This window comes from Giraffa tippelskirchi, chromosome 6 (genome assembly GCF_054371585.1).
Source record: "Giraffa tippelskirchi isolate mGirTip1 chromosome 6, T2T-mGirTip1v1.2.pri, whole genome shotgun sequence".
Taxonomy (NCBI): Eukaryota; Metazoa; Chordata; class Mammalia; order Artiodactyla; family Giraffidae; genus Giraffa; species Giraffa tippelskirchi.
In genome coordinates, this window is record NC_137280.1 from 109,948,169 (window position 1) to 109,970,460 (window position 22,292).

The window sequence follows — 22,292 nt, forward strand, 5'->3', positions numbered from 1 at the left end:
TATAGAAAAGGAACAACCGGGAATCTGGGAAAATTATGTAATTCTTCCTACGTTGTTGCTGCTAAGTCGCGTCAGTTGTGTCCGACTTTGTGCGACCCCATAGATGGCAGCCCACCGTCTCCTCCGTCCCTGGGATTCTCCAGGCAAGAATACTGGAGTGGGTTGCCATTTCCTCCTCCAGTGCATGAAAGTGAAAAGCGAAAGTGAAGTAGCTCAGTTGTGTCAGACTCTTCGCGACCCCATGGGCTGCAGCCTACCACGTTCCTCATGGGCTGCAGCCTACCACGTTCCTCCGTCCATGGGGTTTCCCAGGCAAGAGCACTGGAGTGGGGTGCCATTGCCTTCTCCGTCTTCCTACATTAACCAAATACAAATAGAGAAATTCTCCTACTTAAAATGTCACATATACTGAAAACAACTAAAGTGGTATAACTATTACTTAAAACAATAGCATGCTTAAAAAAAAATAGTCACTGCATGATTGTTTATTTAAAATATTATGACTCTGGATGTAAATACATATGGGCTTACATAATTTATTATTCATATAAACCCTCAATTAAAATGCTTAATTCTTCATCCACAATGTCTTTTTCTTAATAAGCATAATAATAAATTTTCTATCTCACTGAAAGTGTTTAAATTTAAAGCCTTTTGAATCTTGATTCATGAAGAAATTACTGAAGAATAATTTAAGATTAACTACATCAAACAATAGTATCATTTGCAATGCTGTCACAGATTTCTCCATGGCAAAATAGTCACATACCGTTATTGCACAATTTATAGGTACAGGTTATGATGTGCACATAAACTCTCTACACAGTAACAGTGTCTTCATCGCAACTTGCTTAACACATTTAAAATTATGAATTTACAAAATCTTTTAACAATATACTTTTAAAAGTATCCTGAGGATATTACAAAATTCATTTTACCAGCCCTTCATTTCTTTGCTTCATTTGACTCTTTAATTTCCAAGATAATAGTTGTCCATATTTTGTTACATAAAAATGTTCTATTAATGTTCCTATTAACAAAATATATTTAAGCTTAGTAGTATATAGTTGTTGCTTAAACACTTAGTCCCATTTGCCTCCAGTCTCCTTGGTTAAAATCAAGTATTATCAAGTTTTCTATAATTCTGAATCAGAAAAGGTATAGCACAAAACAGACAGAAATAGGGTTAGCACATTTAAGTTAAAAGCATTGTGCATTTTTAATATTTTGGTCATACTTTTATAATAAAATAATATATTTTGGCAAAAAAATAATAAAATATAAGGTTTAGTTTATTATCTATTAATGGTAGATCTGGCAGGTATTTTACATTTGTAAATACTATCTATTCAATTTGACTTTTCACATTTGTTTCTAAAAACACTGCTGTAAGTTTTTCAGAACTTTGAGACTAAAAGCACCTAAAAATAAGAAATAAAATAAAATTTAAGTAAAATGTATGGTGCCCAAAAATCCTTTGACAAATTTATAAGCTTAAGTGTCTCATATATGCCACCACAGAAACATTATTGCCTGCTAAGTCTAATCTGACTCAATAAAATCTTAATAATCTTGGAAGTTTTCCTGAAATTTACTTGAAGATTATGATGAGAATTCAAAATTAAAAAAAAAAAAGAGATGAAAAAAAACAGTTGCAAAAAAAAGTTGTTATTCTGGTGGCAGTGCTGTTATGGCACAAAAACAAATGAAAAGATTTGCAGTTTTCTCTTATACACACACACACACACACACACACACACACACACACACAGTTCAAATAAGATGGTGTAAGATATATTACATATATACACACGCCACACACACACAACTTGGGCTCCAGAGGGAAAATTGATGAAAACTTTACATAAGGAGCCATTTGACTCATTTATTACTAAAGTCCCAATGACAGTGTTCATGGAGATATTCATTATTTTTTGACTCTTGCCCAAATATCATTCTATCATTAATTAAGAGAGGAGTCTGAGATGTGAAAGTCTGAAAAAGGAAATGAGAATATGGTGAATTAAGTGATGACTGAGGTGCAACTGCCTTTCCATAAAGGGTATTTTTACTGTGAAACAAATCCATGCAGAGATGTCTGCAGAAGATCAACAAAACAAAACTCCTTTAACACTATGATATACTCACTATAACATATTATAAATATGTATTATTACAGCATTACTTACACATTCTACTTTAGGCAATGTAGTCTAATTCTGAATGACCTTGTTAATTTTTAAGGCATCAGTGCATCAAGGGCAAAGCTCCATAAAATAAATATGAAAACAAGAAAGCATTAGCTTATTTGTGGTATAGAGAATAATCACCGTACATCATATGTGTTGGCCACTTCAAGGAATAGGTAATAAATTATACATCTTATTGTTAAAATGTTACAGCATAAATTTCACATCATTTTTCAACACTTCATTTAATGGGCTAAACTGATCCGGTAGTATTCTCATTTTCATTGTTCCATCAGCTCCACATGAAAAAATGTGATTTGCAGGCCCCGTCTCAATTTGCATCACTCCGGTTCCAATATTTCTGAAAATGGATTGCCGAGCATGTTCATTGATAAAGGTGTGAAGAAGGCTAAAGGTAGAGAGACTCCAAATCTGAAATTACATCAAGGACAAAATAAAAATTGGGGTTGATGATTACCTTAAAAATCCAAGCAAAAGATTTAGGCCTGTCTTTGTGTACAAATAAGGAATTTCTAAAACAAAAATGGAGAAAAATCTGTGTAGGCCTACAGTTACAACATTTTGATTCTTGTATAGAGTGTTGCAATTTTCTAAATCTCTGTGATATTATTACATTCTTCAAAAATTAACCCAGTAAGACAGGTAAGTATTTTAAACCCTTCATTAGAGATGAGAAAACTTAGATACAAGAAGGTTAGGTATGCAATGCAACAGAAACTTGTAATATTATAGGAACTACAATCAAGATTTTCTGTCTCTCAGCAAAGATTCTGCTGTGTAGATGTATAAGTAGGGTAATTTTTTCTCCATAATTCACAGTACCCACCAGGGGACCAGAACCACTGGAAAGAGGAAAGTGCCAAACACCTAGAGGCCTTCAGATCAGACAAAACTATATTCCAGCGGCAAGATAAATTATTACAATTTTCTGATGTTTTGACATCTTATTTAAAAATATATATTTCTTTCTTTTCCCAGAGAAATTCATTAATTCACACTATTCTAGACATGAGTGTTAAAATCGTAACTCCTGAATACAACCTGGTATATTATGAAATCTTTTAACTTGATTAAATAATCAAAATGAAAATACATACTAAAATAATACATACATACATACATAATAATACATACATTAAATAATCAGAATGAAAATACATACTAAAGAACTAATCTAACATCTAGCACAACTTATTCTAAACTGAGGAAAGTTCAAATAAGAAACTAGCTTCAAACAAACAAACAAACAAAAAGGAATTTTGTATGAAAACTGGTATATATATTTGATTTTAAGAAACACCTTTTTGAAATTCTACAATTCTAGTTAATTTTTTCTGGCTGAGAATTATGAAAACAGTATGGAAATCCTAACAAAGTAAGGTAGTCCAACTTATTTGTACTAAGTAGTCTCATTAGCATTTAAATTAATGGATTCTAAGAAACTAGCCTCCCCCAGTGACTTACTGACCATTAGAATAACCTGTTGACTAGTCTTACCCCTACAGATTCTTCAAAGTATAGACAGAAAACCCTTCATCAAAACCACTATATCTGTGTTATAAAAGTGCACACTCCTGAGCCTTGGACTTAACAACTGGGTATTATGGGGGTGCAATCTAGCAACAGTATTTCTGTAGTGGGATTCATTTTTAACAAGATGCTTAACATTTTTAACAAGCTGCTTAACATTCAAACTTCTAAGTTTGAAACAGTGGAGTTTCAGAAAGACTGTTATAAGCAGAGCTTATCCAGGTACATCAGAATTCTTGAATCAGGCACTAAGTGGTTGGATGCTGATACTATGAATGACAAAATGGGGAGAAATCTGGGATAAGGAAAAACGTCAGTATATTTCACAGCACCTGAAATTGAATTCAGTAACTCTGAACACGGAGTCAAGACTAATGTCTGAAATATGTTCATATCCATATCCACAGAAAATCCAGTTCGTTTCCATGCATTAGTTAAGCACATTTGAAAACAACAGGAAATGGGCAATTTTCAAGTTAAATATTATTTTATTTTATTCATTAAAAGGTTTATTAAATAGCAATTAACCTTGTGGACTACAAAGGAGTCAATATTTCTATTATTTAAAGAAACAGGTGTCTTCAATATGATTAAAGATCCAAGGTTCCCCAAAATTTCCTTTCATATTGGAGATATTGTGGCATTACTATAATTACCTTTATGTTGCCTTCGGCAGAACCTGTAACAAAGTACTCTTCAGTAGGATCAATAGCAATGGCTTTAACAGGAGAATCATGGCTCTGGAAAAGTTGCCTCTGCTGTCGTTGCCGAAGGTCAAATACACATGTATAACCTTTTCTGCCACCTGATATTAGTAGCTGATGTTTTGGAGCATATGCCAAAACAGTGGCTCCACTATCATGACATGCAAAAGCTGAAAATTAAATAAAAATAAAAATATATAACAGCATAAGAAACATACTCCCGGCTTTTGGCCAAGGTGGAATGCTAGACTCTATTTACTCTCCTGCCTAAAACAGTGAAAATATCAACTGATATATAAGAAACAATGGTATGAGACATTGGAAACTAAGCAATGAAGAAGAATGATCTCTGAGAAATGAGAAACAAACTAGGTGAGCCACATAACTGCCCCAGCTTACTGCTTAGGATTTTCTGGCCATAGCACAAGAAAGGGGAATCCAGGTTGATTTGTGTTCCTGTTTTTACCAGCCAGAGTGGGGGAAAAAACCTTTTAATTCAGAAGGCATTGTACAGAGTACTGAGAAGGGTACTGACTCAATGGGGTGTGTGTGTGTGTGCACATTTGTGTGCAAAATTTGCCCTGTACCAAATGTGGCTTTGATTCCGTTTAACACAATTCCCATCTTCACCCTCAACAAATCTGTTTACAAGTAATTCAGTCCCAGAGAAAATCTCAAAAATATTTAAACAATACAAAAATAATCAGTACCTAAAATTTATAAAATTCACAGTATATCCAATAAAAAATGACAAGGCATGCAAAGAAGCACGCATAAAGACAAGAAAATCCATCAACTGAAACTAACCCAGAAATGACACAGATGACAGAAATACTAAATGAGGAAACTAAAAACCAGTATAAGTGTATTTCCCAAATTCTGGATTTTGTCTGGATTTAAATGTATACCTTAGGCAAATTATTTAACCTAACTCTCAGTTTCATCATTTGTAAAAGAAATGATAACACCATCTGCCTAACAGTTAAGTATGAGGATGAAACTAATTAATATATTCAAAGCATATACATTACCTGGCAAATACCAAGCACCCAATAACATATTATTAGTATTATAAGAATCTAGATAAAACTAATCATAAGAAGTTTTTTTTTTTAACTTTTCCAGCACATCGAGATGTAAACTTGCATAGAATAAAATGCACAAATTCTAAGTGTACACCCTTGATGAGTTTTGACAAATAGATACCTTTGTGTAAGCATTACTCAGATCAAAACAAAGAATGTATTCATCATTCCAAAAAGCACCCTCAGGCCTTTCCTTTTCCCTCAAAAGCAATCACAATTCTGATTTCTATCCAATTAGTTTCACCAGTTCTTGAACTTCATATAAATGGAATTTTATAGTATATACTCTTTTGTTCCTGCTTCTTTTCCTTCAACATACATTTTAGATGTGAACCTATGTTGTTCCATGTATCAGTGGGTCATGCATTTCAGTTTTGAATAGTTTTCTATTACATAAATATACCATATTATCCTGTTGGACATTTGTGTTATTTCCAGTTTTTGGCTATTATAAATAAAGCTGCTAATAACATTCCTATACCAGTTTATTTGTGGACATAGGTTTTCATTTTTTGTGTAAAAATATATATTGCCAGGTCATGTTAGGTGCATGTGTAATTTTATTAAGAAATTGCTAAACAGTTTTCCAAAGAAGTTGTAATATTTCATACTTCTATCAGCAAATCATGAAGCCTCCAGTTTTTCCATATCCTCACCAACACTTGGTATTCTAGAATCTTTAATTTTGGCCATTTCAGTGTATAGAATAGTATGATAAATTATGGTGAATTTAGTTTGCATTTCCCTGATGACTACAGATATTGAGCATCTTTTATATGGTTATTTGCTCTTCAGATATTGAGCAAAAGGATAACTTTAAAAGTCTGCTGCTGCTGCTAAGTCACTTCAGTCCTGTCTGACTCTGTGTGACCCCATAGATGGCAGCCCACCAGGCTCCCCCGTCCCTGGGATTCTCCAGGCAAGAACACTGGAGTAGGTTGCCATTTCCTTCTCCAATGCATTTAAAGGTCTGGAATATATCATTTCTTTACTGGCTTGTGTTTTTGTTGTTGTATCTAAATCTCATCACCAAACCCAAGGTCACCTAGATTTTCTCCTGTATTTCCTTCTAGAAGTTTTACAGTTTTGTTTTTACATGTAGGTCTATGATTCATTGTGAGCAAATTTTTGTGAAAGGGGTAAGATTTGTACCTATGTTCATTATTCCACATAAAAGCACCCAAATGTTATAGCACTTTTTGTTGAAAAGACCATGTGCTTCCATTAAATTACCTTTATGCCATTATTAACGATCAGTCTACTAACTATGTGCAGGTCTATTTCTAGGCTCCCTAATGAGTCTATTCTTAAGTCATTACCACAATGGCTTGATTACTGTAGCTTTATAGTGATTCCTGAAATCAGGCAATATGAATACTCCAAGTTTCCAAGTATTCTAGCTCTGTGGCCCCTCTACATAAACTTTAGAACCAGTTTGTTGACATGTACAAAATAGACTGCTAGGGGTTTAATTAGAATTGCACTGAATCTATAAAGTTGGGAGGAAATAACATCTTAACAATATCAAGTTTTACAGTTTGTGAACATAGACTATCTCCCCATTTATTTAGGTCTTTTACTTTTTTACCTTTTTTGTAGCTTTTCCCAACAGATGCTATATATAGATTTATGCTTCAGAATTACATTATTTTGGGTGCTATTTTAAATGGTGTTTTTTTTTTTTTAATTTCAAATTCCAATTGTTCATTGTTGGTGTAAAGGAAAGCAACTGATTTTAGTATACTGACCTGGTATCCTGTGACTTTGCTATACCTGTACATTAGTTTCTGCAGTTTTTTTTCCCCTATCCTCTTTGGAGTTTTCTACACCATCACATAATATGTGAATAAACACAGTTTTATTTCTTCCCTTCCAATATGTATATCTTTTAGTTCCTTTTCTTGTCTTATTGCTTTAGTTGTAACTTCAAGTATGAAGCTGAGTAACAGTGGTGTGAGAGGATATAATACTATAACTGATATTCACAATGATGATCTATGGTTAATAGATTCAAAGTAAAAACAATTTTTATATTATCTATGTTCCACTGTCCTTCATTAAAGTACAGTGAAGAGTTAATTACACATATTAAACTTTTCTGCTTTCATACTTTGCTACCATGGGCAAAATAAATCTCACAAACTACTACATGTATCATTAAAAAAAATACATTTAAAAATCACTTTTATAAAATGCTTTCAAAACTTACCATGGACTAAACTATTGGCAGGTGCTACAAGAGTGTCCCACAAACATATGTTTCTGGAAAAAAAAAAGATTACTTCTTAGTGACATAAGAAGTCAACAACAGAATAAAAATGTTTCACATTATATAACAATAAAGGGATCAATACAAAAGGAATATTATACATGTTAACATATACACACTCAGTACAGGAGCACCTATATAAAGTAAACAATAATAAATAATACATAAGGGAAGAAATTGATGATAATACAGTAACAGTATGGGACTTTAACACCCCATTGACTTCAATGAACAGATAATCCAGAGAGAAAGTCAGTAAGGCAATAGTGATATTAAATGACAGTAGATCAGTTGAACTTAAATGGTATGTATAGGATATTACATCCAAAAACAGCAGAATGCACATTCTTTTCAGGCACACATGGAGTGTTCTCTAGAATACGTCACATACTAGGTCACAAAACAAGTGCCAACAAATTTAAGAGAATAGAAATTGTATCAAGCATTTTTTCCCCAATCACAAAGGTATGAAGCTACAAATAAACTCCAGAGAGAAAAACAGGAAAAGCAAACAGACAAACAAACATGTGTACCAAACAACATGCTACTAAAAATGCAATGGGTCAATAACGAAATCAAAGTGTAAGTCAGAAAAGACCTTGAGACAAATGAAAATGGAAACACAATTTCCCCAAATCTATGGAATGCAGAAAGCAATTCTAAGAGGGAAGTTCACAGCAATACAGGCATTCTCAAATAAACAACCCAACCTACCATCTACCACTTCAAAGAATCAGAAAAAGAACAAATAAAGCCCAAAGTCAGTAGAAGGAAGGACTTCAACTAAGATTAGAGAGGAAATACAACAGAGATTAAAAAATCCAACAGAAACAATCGATGAAAACAAGGGCTGGTTTTCTGAAAAGAAAACAAAATCAACGTATTCAGGTTCATCAAGAAGATGACAGAGGACCTAAATAAACAATACAAGAAATGAAAGAGGAGAAATAACAACTGATACCAGAAAGATACAAAGAATCATGATACTATAAACAGTTATATGCCCACAGACTGGATAACCTAGAAGAAATGGACCCGTTTCTAGAAATAAACAGCCTGCCAAGAATGAGTCAAGAAGAAACAGAAAATTTAAACAGACTGATCACTCGAAGTGAAAATCAATCTGGAAGGGGAAACAAAACAAAAACAACTTCCAGGTAACTGAAGCCCAGGACCAGACATGAGAATTCTACTAAATATATGAAGAACTAATACTTATCCTTCTTAAACTATTCCAAAAAATTGAAAAGGAGGGAAAATTCCCAAATTCATTGTACAAGGCCACCATTACCTTGATTATCTTGATACCACAACCAGACAAAGACACTATAAAAAAAGAAAATTAGAGGCCAATATCTTTGATAACTACAGATACAAAAATCCTCAACAAAATATATTAACAAACCAAATTCAGCAATACATAAAAAGGATCATACACCATGATCAAGCTGAATTAATTCTAAGGTCACAAGGATGGTTAGACATTTACAAATAAAAAAATATAATATATCACATAAACAAAAAGAAAGATAAATATCAGATGATTGTCTCAAAAGACACAGAAACTCTCTAATGAGTTGTCCATTCATGATAAAACCTTTCATCAAAGTGTGTAAAGAGGAAACAGTTCTTAACATAATTAAAGGCCACTTAAGACAAATCTACAACGAGCAGCATACTCAACAGTGAAAAGCTGGAAGCCTGCCATTTAATTCAGAAACAAGACAAGGATGTTCCCTCTCTCCACTTTTATTTAACATGTTACTGGAAATCCTAGCTATGGCAATCAAGAAAAAGAAATAAAAGGTATCCAAACAGGAAGGGAAAAGGGAAAACTCTTACTATTTGCAGATGACATGATGCTTTATATAGAAAACTCTAAAATCTTCACCCCTCCCAAATTTAGAACTAATAAATAAATTCAGCAAGGTTGCAGGATATAAGATTATATATAAAAAATATGCTACACTTTCATATACTACTAATGAAATATTAGAAAAAGAAGGTAAAACACAACCCTGCTTAAGATCACATCAATAAGAATAAATATTTAGGAATAAACTTAACCAAGGAGGTGAAAGACCTATACTCTGAAAACGATACACCACTGATGAAGGAAACTGAAGATGATACAAAGAAATGGTAAGATATCCTGTGCTCTTGAATTGGAAGAATTAATATTGTTAAAATGACCACACTACTCAAAGCAATCTACAGATTTAATGCAATCCCTATCAAAATACTCATGACATTTTCCATAGAACTAGAACAAAATAACTACAAAGACCGTGAGTTGTCAAAGTAATCTTTAGGTATTAGACTAGAGCTGGAGGAATCACACTCCCTGACTTCAGACTACATTACAAAGCTACAGTCATCAAAACAGTATGATACTGAGTTCCCAACTCACTGTGGTAAGCCACTGTTGACCTACACCTCACAGGAGACCCTCCAACACTAGCAGGATCCCCACCCTTTGGTCCACAAGCATGTATAATTAAATTCAGATAATTTAAATCCTTCTCCTGAAAGAGGCATCCAGATATAGAAGACTCATCTAGTAGTCAAAGACCTCAGGGAATATGGAGAGTGGCTTGGAAATCACTTGCTCTGTAGAAAAGCCAGCTATTATGTCATAAGGTCACTCAAGCAGCCCTTTAGAGAGACTCAAGAGGCAAGAAACTGAGGTCTCCTGACAAGAGTCAGGGAAAAAAAGTTCTTGCCAATAGCCCTGTGAATAAGCCATCTTGGAAGAAGATTTGCCAGCTCCAGTCAAGCTTTCAGATCATTACAACCCCACTGACATCTTCACTGCAGTTTTAAGGAAAAGCCACTCAGCTAAGCCATTGCCAAATTCCTGTTCCACAGAGACTGTGAAACAATAAAATTGTGTTTCCAAATATCTTTTCCCATTATGTGGCTGGTCTTCTCATTCATTTTAAGATGTGTTTTCTTTTTTAATAAACTGAAGTTCTTAATGTAAAAAACAAAAAACAAACTAGTGTGGTACTACACAAAAACTGACACATAGGTCAGTGGAAAAGAATAGAGGCCCCAGAAATAAACCCAAGACTTGTGGTCAATTAATCTATGACAGAGAAGTCAAGAATATACAATGGAGGAAAGACAATCTTTTCAACAAGTGGTGGTGGAAAAACTGGACAGCAACGTATAAAATAATGAGATTAGAATATTCCTCTTTACCATATAGAAAAATAAACTCAAGACTGTTTAAAGTCCTAAATGGAAGAACGGAAAATCATAAAACTTCTAGAAGAGCATACAGGCAGTACACTCTTTTATATAAATCACAGCTATATTTTCTTGGATCAGTCTCCTTAGGCAAAAAAGAAATAAAAATAAACCAACGGGACCTAATTAAACATAAAGCTTTTGCAGAGCAAAGAAACTCATCAACAAAATGAAAAGATAATCTACTGAATGGGAGAAAAAGCAAACAATGTGACTGACAACGAGTTAACAACTAAAAGACACACACAGTTCATACAGCTCAATATAAAAAAAAAAAAAAATCTAATTTAAAAAAGAAGGTCAGAACAGGACTTCCCTGGTGGCTTAGTGTCTAACATTCTGCGCTCCCAATGCAGGGGGCACAAATTCAATCTCTGGTTGAGAACTGAGATCCTGCATGCAGCATGGTACAGCCAAGAAACAAACAAAACCAAAACACAAAGCCACCAAAACAAACAAACAAAAAAGCCCCAAACATCAATCACAGCTGGGTATCTTAACTGGTTTCTGATTCAACCTGTTAAAAAAAAATGGACAGAGTAACTCAACAGACAATTTCCCAAAGAAATATACCCAAAGAGGTATATGAAAAGATGCTCAATATCACTAATTATTAGAGAAATGCAGATCAAAACAATGAGCAACCACCTCACACCTGTTACAGTGGTTATCAAAAAGTCTCCAATAAAAAAATGTTAAGAGAGGGGCTTCCTTGGTGGTCTAGTGGTTAGGAGTTTGCCTGCCAATGCAGAGGACTTGGGTTTGATTCCTGGTCCTGGAGGATCCCACATGCTCTAGGGCAACTGAGCCTGTATGCCACAACTACTTACCCCACACACCTAGAGACCATTTCTGCAACAAAAGAAGCCACGGCAAAGAGAAGCTCACGCACTGCAACTCGAGAGCAGACCCTGCCCACTGCAACTAGAGAAAGCCCGTGCACAGCAACAAAGACCCAGCACAGTCAAAAAGTACATAAATCTAAAAAAAAAAAAAAGTTGGAGAGGATGTAGAGGAAAGGGAACCCTTGTACCCTGTTGGTGAAAATTTAAATTGGTACATCCACTATGGAAAACAGTATGGAGGTTCCTCAAAAAATTAAAAATACAACTACCATATGATCCACCAATTTCACTCATGGATATATATCTGGAAAAAATGAAAATACTCTTTTGAAAAGATATATGCACCTCACCTTTCACAGCAGCATTTTATAATAGCCAAGACATGGAAGCAACCCAAGTGCCCATCAACAGAACACTGGATTAAGAAGAAGTGAGACACACACACACACACACACTCAGACATAAAAAAGAATGAAATACTGCCATATGCAGCAATGTGGATGGACCTAGAGAATATCATGCTCAGCAAAGTAAGTTAGACAGAAAAGACAAATACTATATGATATCATAACATGCAATCTAAAATATAATACAAATGGCTATGTATACAAAACAGAAACAGACTCACAGATATAGAAAACAAACTTGTTACCAAAGAGAAGATGGGGGAGTGACAAATTAGGAATATGGAATTAATAGATACAAACTAAAAAAAAAAGATACAAACTACCATATATATTATAAAATAGATGAGAAACAAGGATACACTGTATATAGCACAGGGAATTATAACAATTATCTTGCAAAAACCTATAATGAAGTATCATCTGCAAAAATACTGAATAATGATACTATATGCCTCTAACTAACATAATGTTGTAAATCAAGTGTACTTCAATTAAAAAAACAGTATGTTTCATTCTAGCTCATCTGAATCTCACTCACACAGAAAGTTCTTTAATTTATAAGGCACCAAATACAAGTAACCAATATATTTATGTATGATTAATTTTTAGACAAAAATTTGAAAAACTAATAGCTTCCAAAATGAAAAACTTCAGATTAACATGTAATTACAAGGAATACTATATGAAGTCTGAATATAGAAACTATTTTTTGTATTCACTGATTTTCTAATCTAAACAGTTCGACTGACATAAAGAACAGGACACAAGGAATCTTCTTGAGCAAAAAGAAAACTTATTCCTATTATGAAAGGGAACAGCTTCTACTCCATTCTGTGAGTTACAAAGGAGGCATAAATATATATAAGAATTTCTATGAAAGATGGGTTGAAAATGCCATATTCCTAAAATTCCCACTTTGAGTGCAAAGAGAGGCCTCAGGACAAACATATAAAGCTCAGCAGCTTCAGAGGCCTTAATCTCAAACTCAGCTGTTTGAGGGAGGTCAAAAGTGTGCATGGACATGGAGAAACAAGATTTTTTTTTTTTCCACATGTTAGCTTTTTGGGGACATGGGGACAGGGTGCCACTTACTAGTTATTATACAACTAACAGGTCTTTTGGAATTTTTTGTGTTCTGATTACGAAACTGATAATATCAGTCTCATAAGGCTATGGCAAGGGTTTAACTAAATAGCATGGCCAATAAACAATACTTTTTTTTTTTTTGCCTCAAGCTTTCTTAACACATAGAAAATAATATGGAGAAAAATTCTTAGCAAAATCAAATTCTTTTTCTCCTACACTGAAGTGTTAACATTACCAAAAATACCAAAAATCCATAAGGAAAGGATTTCGTTTTTAATGTCACCAGAATTTCCTTAGCTTAACAATTAAAACACTGCAAGTGCTCTAAGAAACAAGTCTCTGTAATAAAAATGTTTAAAGGTGTAAGTGTGAAAACATTATTGAGATATAAGGACATCAAGCAATTTAAAAATAAAGCTTAGCTACATACACCACAAATTTCAATTTCAATTATAATCTCTTACCTGTTGTCAGTTGAAAGACCAGCTGTAGCTATTAGAGAGGAAGAACTAACGAAGACAAAATCATTGGCTGTTTTGTTATGACACTGCCAAGTCTGGAATGGTTATAAACAACAAATGTTATTGCTATCACAAACAACTTTATAAGCAGGTAGATGCATTAATCAAAAAGTGATCATGTAATTTGTGGCTTACTTAATCCTTGTGTTCTTTCCCCTACAAACTTCAGAAACGTTCTAAGAGTAATACAGAGAACTCTTGTATACCCCTCACCCCAGTTCACCAAGGTTCCCCATTTTGGCATATTTATAAATTTGCCACTTCTCTCTCTCTTCGCCCCCGCCTCCTCTCTCTCACACATACACACATACATATAGTTTTCCTGAACTACTTAAATAAGATGCATACATTATGATCCTTTACGAGCCCCTCTGCTTTTGTTCAACCAAAAATTCAAAGGGAGACAAAAAGAGGTTAAGTTCAAATATTTTTCTTAGAAAACTTGTGAAAATATTTGTCTTAGAAGACAAAAACTAGAATTTCAGATGATCTCAGACTGAATTATTCATTTTCAGAAACACATTTTTAAATAGTTTTTTAAATATGTTAAATAAAAACATAATACTAATAGTCAATAAATTAGAAAATTTACAATGCTTCTCAATATTCCATCAAATAATAACAAACTATTATGAGAGATTTAGTCAGTTATAAAGGTTTCCAAGTTATTTCTGTTTAGACATTTCTCTTCAATAAAAAATGAATTTTTAAAACATGTCAAAATTATCACATGAAAAAGTTTTTCTTTCAGTCACTCCCCACTGCCCCTAACCACCACTGCAGCTGGGCTAGATGATATGTCTTTAAAACAAAATCTACTTTAATCTCCAAAAGCAAATACTGTTCATTTTTAAGCTAATTTGTCTTTTTGGAAGTTAAAAAAATTAAAAGGTAGTCCCCTTAGGAACATAAACTTGTATAGTTCACCCTTGAACAACATGGTTTGAACTATACGGGTTTAAACTACATGGGTCCACTTATACACAGATTTTTTTTTTTTTTCCAATAAATACATTCTAGAGTACTACATGATCCAAGGTTGGTTGAACCTGTAGATGCTGGACTATGGATATGGAGGGCTGCCTGCAAAGTTATATTCATATTTTCAATTTGAGGGAGGAGGGTGTCCAGTGCCCCTAATCTCTGTGTTGTTCAAAGGCCACCTGTACATTTAATCTGCTGGCTGAATGAAAATATGAGGAAAAAATAAATAGTTTCAAAGTACCTCACCAACACTCCCTTGCTTGCTTTCATTTAGATCAGTACTTTCTTCTAGCACTTAACCTAGGGTGTACTACCAGAATCAACCCATATTCTTAATTGTTTTCTTGATAGATATTCCTTAGTTCCACAAAGGGCTTCACTGAAGAATCTATCAAATATAAATTCACTGCTATGAAGTTGTGGAAGTTTCATTAAGTTTTTGTGGTCCTGAATAGAGACTTTATCAATTAGTTTTAAGAGATGGGCAAGAAAATAGCACCAGCTATAGGATATCTTTTCTGCTTTGTTCATAAGGTATAAATTTACTGCAGAAAAACAACTAGATGCACTAGTCTGTTAATCATCCTTTTTAGGTATCATAGCCAACTGCAGTTTAGTGAGGCTAAAAGGTACTTGAGTAACCTATGGTTGTAAGGGTCTCCAGAGGTACCATGTTGGTTCTATACAGGTTTCTTTTCTTGTTTTTAAATTTATCCCTTGACTAATTATTACATTTTAAATCAATTTTACTACTTTGGTCTTTATCAAGTGACTGATCCACTACTCTTATTATTTATTTATATTTTCTGGTGAGATTTTTTTACTTTTCTATTTTTTTTCTTTCAGTTTTGAGAAATGATTAACATGCAGCACTGTATAAGTTTAAGGAGTACAGCATAATGTTCTGTCTTACATACATCATGAAATGATTACCACAATTTAAGTTTAGCAATATCACCACCTCACATAGATATAAAAGAAAAATAAATATTTTTCCTTCGATGAGAACTCAGAATTTAGTCACTTAGCAACTTTCACATATAACACTATTGACTATGTTAATCATGTTGTACACTACATCCCTAATACTGACTTATAACTTCAAGTTTGTACCTTTTGAACTGCCTCCATCCAATTTCCCCTGCCTCTAGTAACCATAAATCTGATTTCCCCTTGCCATCAGAACCAGGCACTTTACAGGTTTATTTTCCAAGTTACTGGAGACTAAGGATTTTTATATCTCACAGAGTAATTTTAACATAATACAGACAGAAACTTACAGTAGTATGACTGATACATAGGGCTAGATAGATTTTACATTTTGGCTTTGATACTTAAGTATATAGTCTTGATTTCTTTAAAATAAAAATTAAAAAATTTTAAAGGTAGGAAATCTTGGCTTACCAGGTATGGCTTAGGCATACTTCCAGTAACTGGACAACATTTCCAGTTTGTTTGATACAAACTTAAATATCCATCAGCATCAACTATTCCAAACTTAAGAGAAAAAACAATTTAGTGTTTAGTACAAATAAAAGGCACATATTTATTACCTTTACCCTCACTGTGAATCTCATATTGTAAATCTTAAACATCTGAGTCATAAATTGTTTGACTTCTCATTTCACCTATGCATGGATCTAGTCCAGATAAACATTTAGCTACTGCTTTAAAAAATTCCAGGGCAGAGAAAAGTAAACTAACATCAGACCCCCAATTTATTATACTAACCAATAGCCTAGTCTGTATATTCTCTGTAGGTACTCCAAAAATGGAATACTGGATTTACACATTAAGCCATGTGACAAAATTTTAATATATACAAGATAAAACACTGTTCATTTTGAAAAAGATTTCCAGAGATATACAGTAAGGAAAACATGGTAAACAATAGTAAAAAGTAAAATGAAACAAAATTTATTACACTAAAAGAATTCTTGATGGAAACTCAGAGCATTTTGATTGGAAAGATGATAAAACAATCCAGTAAGGGAGTATAAGATACAGATCTTAAATGTCTAATTTTGACTCTTGCCTTCTCCCATCTACAGATATAACAATCATTAATAATCCGATGTGTTTCCATTCAGATTTATTCTGCGAATATTCAAACACTCGTACATATAAGATTTTTAAAATGAAATTAAGATAATAATATACAGTTCTACAATTATATTTTTTACTTATTATAGTCATTTTTCCACATTGGTACATATAAATTTACCTCTTGTGCTGTGTAGTATTACACTGTAGAGTTGTATTGTAATTTTTTTTTAAAAGCTTTTCTCTATACAATTTCCATTTTTTCCTATAATAAAAATGCTGCTCTGAACATTCTTGCATATATACCTCTGAGTATTTATATAGGACAGACATCCAAAAAGAGAAAAAAAATTGTCAAAGGGCATCATTTAAAATTGGTAGGTGAAGCTTAAATTAAACCCTAAGTGGCAATATCAATTTACACACCCATTTTTCCTTACACATTAGTCAACACTGCATACTATAAAATTTTACTATTTGTCAAGTAACAGAAAAGTCTCATTTTAATGTTCATTTCTTCAGTTACTTGTGAGGGTTATTGATCATGAATAGGGTTCTGTTTGTTTTTTGGTCAATTGTTCACATTCTTTGTTGTCTTCTTCATTGCCTTTACAAAACTGACAGGGCTAACAGTAGGAATATTAGCCCATTGTTGACTATATTTTTTACAGCTATTTTTCCAGGGTTTATCCTTTCTGTGGTTTATTCTATGTTTTCTGAAGTCAGTTTAGGTATGTTTTTCAGAAAGGGTATATGGAATGTGCTAATTCTCTGCATACTTAAAAATGTGTCTATTTTGCCATTAAATTTGCATGAGTTTGGATAGACAATGGCCTCATTCCTTATCCATCAGAATTCTGTGAATACTGTTCTACTGTCTATTTGTAACCTCTATTTTTGAGGAGGCAAATGTCATTATTTTAGATAGGAAGGTGGAGAGGTTGTAGGTAAGCATTTTTACTCTTACTCCTTCCAGAAGCTCTATCTTTCAATTAAAAAACAAAAAACAAAAATCAAATAATCAAGCTGTGCTGAGGCATGTGTTGTTTCTCATTACTTCTGGTCTAGTATTTGGTAGGCCTTTCTTTTTCTAAAAATACATTTTTTTGCTGTGGGGAAATTTTTATTTTATTATTCCTTTTAATACGTTTCCTCTTTAAATCACTTTTCTTTTTCTTCTTCTGCTATATCTTTTAACGGTCTTCTATGCATCTTCCTGTATCTTTGTCTCAATTTACTTCTTCGGTTTTTTCATGATGAGATAAATTCCTGATTTTTACTTCCCAGTCACAAATTTGATTTTCAAATACTTCCATTCTGCTATTCAGTCCTTGTAATCAGCAGTTCCTCTATTCTCCTAATTTTGGGGAATCACATGTTTTTAATTTCTAAAACTTCTTTACTGTTCTACTGCCTTTGGTTCACAGAATCCTGTTCTTGTTTTACAGTGTAAGATCTTCCTGAATCTGCGGAATTATTCCTCACAAGTCACTTTTTTCTTGCTAAATGCTCCGTTTTATCTCCTGGTTTTTTTGCAATGTCCAATGACTTCTGACAAAATGATCAGCATTATTGTGAGATAGCGTGAGTTATCTGTTCCATTTACTCAAGCAGTCTTCCCTACTAAGGGAGATAGCATGCTAGGGTGTTGTGCTTTTGGGTACCATCATGGCAAAGGTGAATTAAGAGTAAGCTGACTGCCTGTTAAAGATACCTGGGCAGATAATAAAGAAGAGTTTGTTGTGCCTTAAAAAAGCCTATACAGGAGCGTACTATTGTGTTAGTCACTCAGTTGTGTCCCACTATTTACAACCCCATGGATGGTAGCCCGCCAGGCTCTTCTTTCCATGAAATTCTCTAGGCAAGAATACTGGAATGGGTAGCCATTCCCTTCTCCAGGGGATCTTCCCCACCCAGGGATTAAATCCGGGTCAGTCAGAATGTTAAATCTATAAAATAACTCTGAGTGTAAAACAACTTGAATGCCACACTTAAGAATATGGACTTTTAGATACAATGAAGAGACTGTGGGTTCTTAAAAAGGACAACATGATTTCATTTATAGTGTATATATAATGCTATTTTTTTTTCCTTTTTTATCTTTTTTGGCCATGTTGTGAGGCTTGTGGGATCTTAGTTCCCCAACCAGGGATCTAACTCGGGCCCTAACAGTGAAAGCACAGAGTCCTAACCACTGGAAGGCTAGGGAACTCCCTATGCTATTTGTTACATAACTTTGTTGGCAACATGAAGGATGCATTAGAGAGATTAGTTAGGAACAATATAACAATGACAAAATGGAAAATTATGAGTATATAAATGATATTCTTATATGCTCATGTTTCTAGATTAAAAGGTTTCTAGATTAAATTCCTTTAATTTCCCATTAAGGAGCAAAGAATGCTGCTAATTACTATTAAGAAATTATATTAAAGAGCCTCTTGATGAAAGTGAAAGAGGAGAGTAGAAAAGCTGGCTTAAAACTCAACAGTCAGAAAACTAAGATCATGGCATCTGGTCCCATCACTTCATGGCAAATAGATGAGGAAACAATGGAAACAGTGACAGACTTTATTTTTTTGGGCTCCAAAATCACTGCAGATGGTGACTGCAGCCATAAATTTAAAAGATGCTTGCTCCTTGGAAGAAAAGCTATGACGAACCTAGACAGCATATTAAAAAGCAGAGACAGTACTTTTCCAACAAAGGTCTGTCTAGTCAAAGCTTTGGTTTTTCCAGTAGTCATGTATGGATTTGAGAGTTTGACTATAAAGAAAGCTGAGCACCGAAGAATGATGCTTTTGAACTGTGGTGTTGGAGAAGACTCTTGAGAGTCCCTTGGACAGCAAGGAGATCCAACCAGTCCATCCTAAAGGAAATCAGTCCATTGGAAGGATTGATGCTGAAGCTGAAACTCCAATGCTTTGGCCACCTGATGAGAAGAACCGACTCATTGGAAAAGATCCTGATGCTGGGAAAGATTGAAGGCGGGAGGAGAAGGGATGACAGAGGATGAGACGGTTGGACGGCATCACTGACATGATGGACATGAGTTTGAATAGGCTCCAGGAGTGGATGATGGACAGGGAAGCCTGGTGTGCTGTAGTCCATGGGGTCACAAAGAGTTGGACGTGACTGAACTGAACTGAAGTCATTCTTTTTCTAAAAAGTGGCTCATGTTTTTAACTGTAGTTTTCTCACCCTGTTTTCCTGGCTAGAAAAGTTTGAGTGCACAAAGACCTCTTTACATTTTGTACTGTTCCTGTCCCTTATGGTTCAGTCTAGTAAAATTGCTTTTAAAAACTTCATTAAAGAAAATTCATTAAAAACTAATGAATTGGTTAGCTGTGTTCAAATATAACTTTATTTACAAAATAGGTGGTCTAGGCCATAGTTTGCCAACATCCTGTTCTAGAGCAGGTGTTCCTCAAACTTTAATGTTTTGTACAAATCACGGGAGCATCTAGCTAAAAAACAGATGGTGATTTGATAGGTCTCTGGAGTCAATAATCTGCACTTCTAATAGGCTCTCAGATGTTACCTACTACTTGGTACCTGACCATATTTTGAGTAGGTTCTAGAGGATAAAGAAAGCAGAAGTATTTAGAAGACGGTCCTATTATCATTTGATCCTTAAGCATCACATAAAAGAATTTTGTTGGACTTGTATTTAATGTCTTTACAGCAAGAACCAAGTGAATTTAAGTTTTGAGAGGAATTTCTTTGAAAAGAATTCATATAGATGGATTAATACTTCACCAGTAGATCAGTGAACTGTTCTTTTCAGAAGCCCAAATAAGAAATATTCATAAACCTTTAACAAAATCAAACCATTACCCCTATTTACATTTTTTAAATATTACCTTATTTCCTTGATAGTTAAATCTCATTCTTGTAACTCTTGAATTGCCACCAGAGCGGAAACAGGTTATTTGTTGAGAATGGCCCCATTCGAACATTCTGACACTTCCATCTTGAGCTCCTGTCAGATCTGCATTATGAGAGGGAAAAAAACTACAAATTTATTTCAGGAATCTTTAGCAAATTTATTTTTTAATCCAATGTGAAAATATGGAAGAAATACCTTAGAAATGAGTCACAGTCAATTTAGATAAATTCACCTTTGTATGAAACTTCACTTGAATACTCTCAATCTTAAAAACAGATAATTACATAAGGTTCTTTCATCTGAGAACATATCCTCACACAAAACAACAGAAGCAATTGAATCAGATCTCTATAAATTTTATTTTCTTTTGAAATTATCTCAATTATGTTTTAATAGCCTTTAGTAGATAATGTTTATGATAAAGAGTTAGAGTCTTAGGATTATTTATCTTTGTATGGTGACAGAGGGTAACTGGACTTATCATGGTGATCATTTTGCAATGTATAAGAATACTGAATTACTGTTGTACACCTGAGACAAATACAATATTTCAAGTCAACGGTATTAAAAAGATGACCCTGGGACTACTAACAGTCAATTCTTATCAGTCATACTAGTAATGTTTAAATATCTGCATTTTTCTCTAACAAAACGATTGGAGAAGGTCTTGAAAGTCATGCTAAAAAAGCCAATCATTTCTAATAATTTTATTATGATTGATCCGATATCTCAAATATAGTATCCATTTCACTAAGGAATATGAACAAACTAAATACTATTCTTTGCTTTACCATTTACAAATTGTATGTTACTAGGAATCTTACATAATCTCCCTGCTCTATTTTCTTCTTGTAAAAGGTATATGAAAGTGAAAGTGTTAGTCGCTCAGTTGAGTCTGACTCTTTGTGACCCCATGGACTGTAGCCCTCCAGGCTCCTCTGTCCATGGGGATTCTCCAGGTGAGAATACTGGAGTGGGTTACCATTTCCTTCTCCAGGGGAACTTTCTGATCCAGGGACTGAACCCGGGTCTCCTGCATTACAGGCAGATTCTTTATTATCTGCGCCACCAGGGAAGCCAAAAAGGTATATAAGTCACTATTATAATGATATATAATATATCATTAATGATATATAAGTCACTGTACAGTTCTGAGAAGTAAATGAGACAATTTATATAAATCATTCAGAAATATGCCTAACATATAGGGCTAAACTGACATTAAGAATACGGTACAGAGGTAGCGAAAAATTATATTAATGTACGTAAGGCATCTAGCACATTTCTAGTCATATATGAGTTAACTTTCCTTCCTTCCTTTCCAGGTATTTAAAATAAAGGAAATTCAACTGTTTTGACATGTTTTAACACTGGGCTGGGATGCAAGAGTGGATACAATTTCTTGTGACTAGGAATGTTAGTAGTAGGGCCACCTGATGTGAAGAGCTGACTCATTGGAAAAGACCT

At 33.9% G+C, this 22,292-nt stretch overlaps 1 protein-coding gene across 6 annotated transcripts in view; it reads right to left on the reverse strand.

Moving 5' to 3' along the window:
- Nucleotides 1–469: 469 nt before the first annotated feature.
- The window catches only part of DMXL1 (Dmx like 1), a 127,230-nt gene continuing 105,407 nt past the window's right edge, over nucleotides 470–22,292 (reverse strand). For all 6 annotated transcript variants that reach the window (XM_081499096.1, XM_081499097.1, XM_081499095.1 and 3 more), the window contains 6 exons: nucleotides 20,800–20,927; nucleotides 16,298–16,390; nucleotides 13,853–13,944; nucleotides 7,739–7,791; nucleotides 4,397–4,614; nucleotides 470–2,621 (listed from right to left, as the gene is read on the reverse strand). In XM_081499096.1, the coding sequence (XP_081355222.1) occupies nucleotides 2,397–2,621; nucleotides 4,397–4,614; nucleotides 7,739–7,791; nucleotides 13,853–13,944; nucleotides 16,298–16,390; nucleotides 20,800–20,927 (809 nt within the window). In that variant the 3' untranslated portion in view covers nucleotides 470–2,396. The remainder of the gene's footprint in view (nucleotides 2,622–4,396; nucleotides 4,615–7,738; nucleotides 7,792–13,852; nucleotides 13,945–16,297; nucleotides 16,391–20,799; nucleotides 20,928–22,292) is intronic.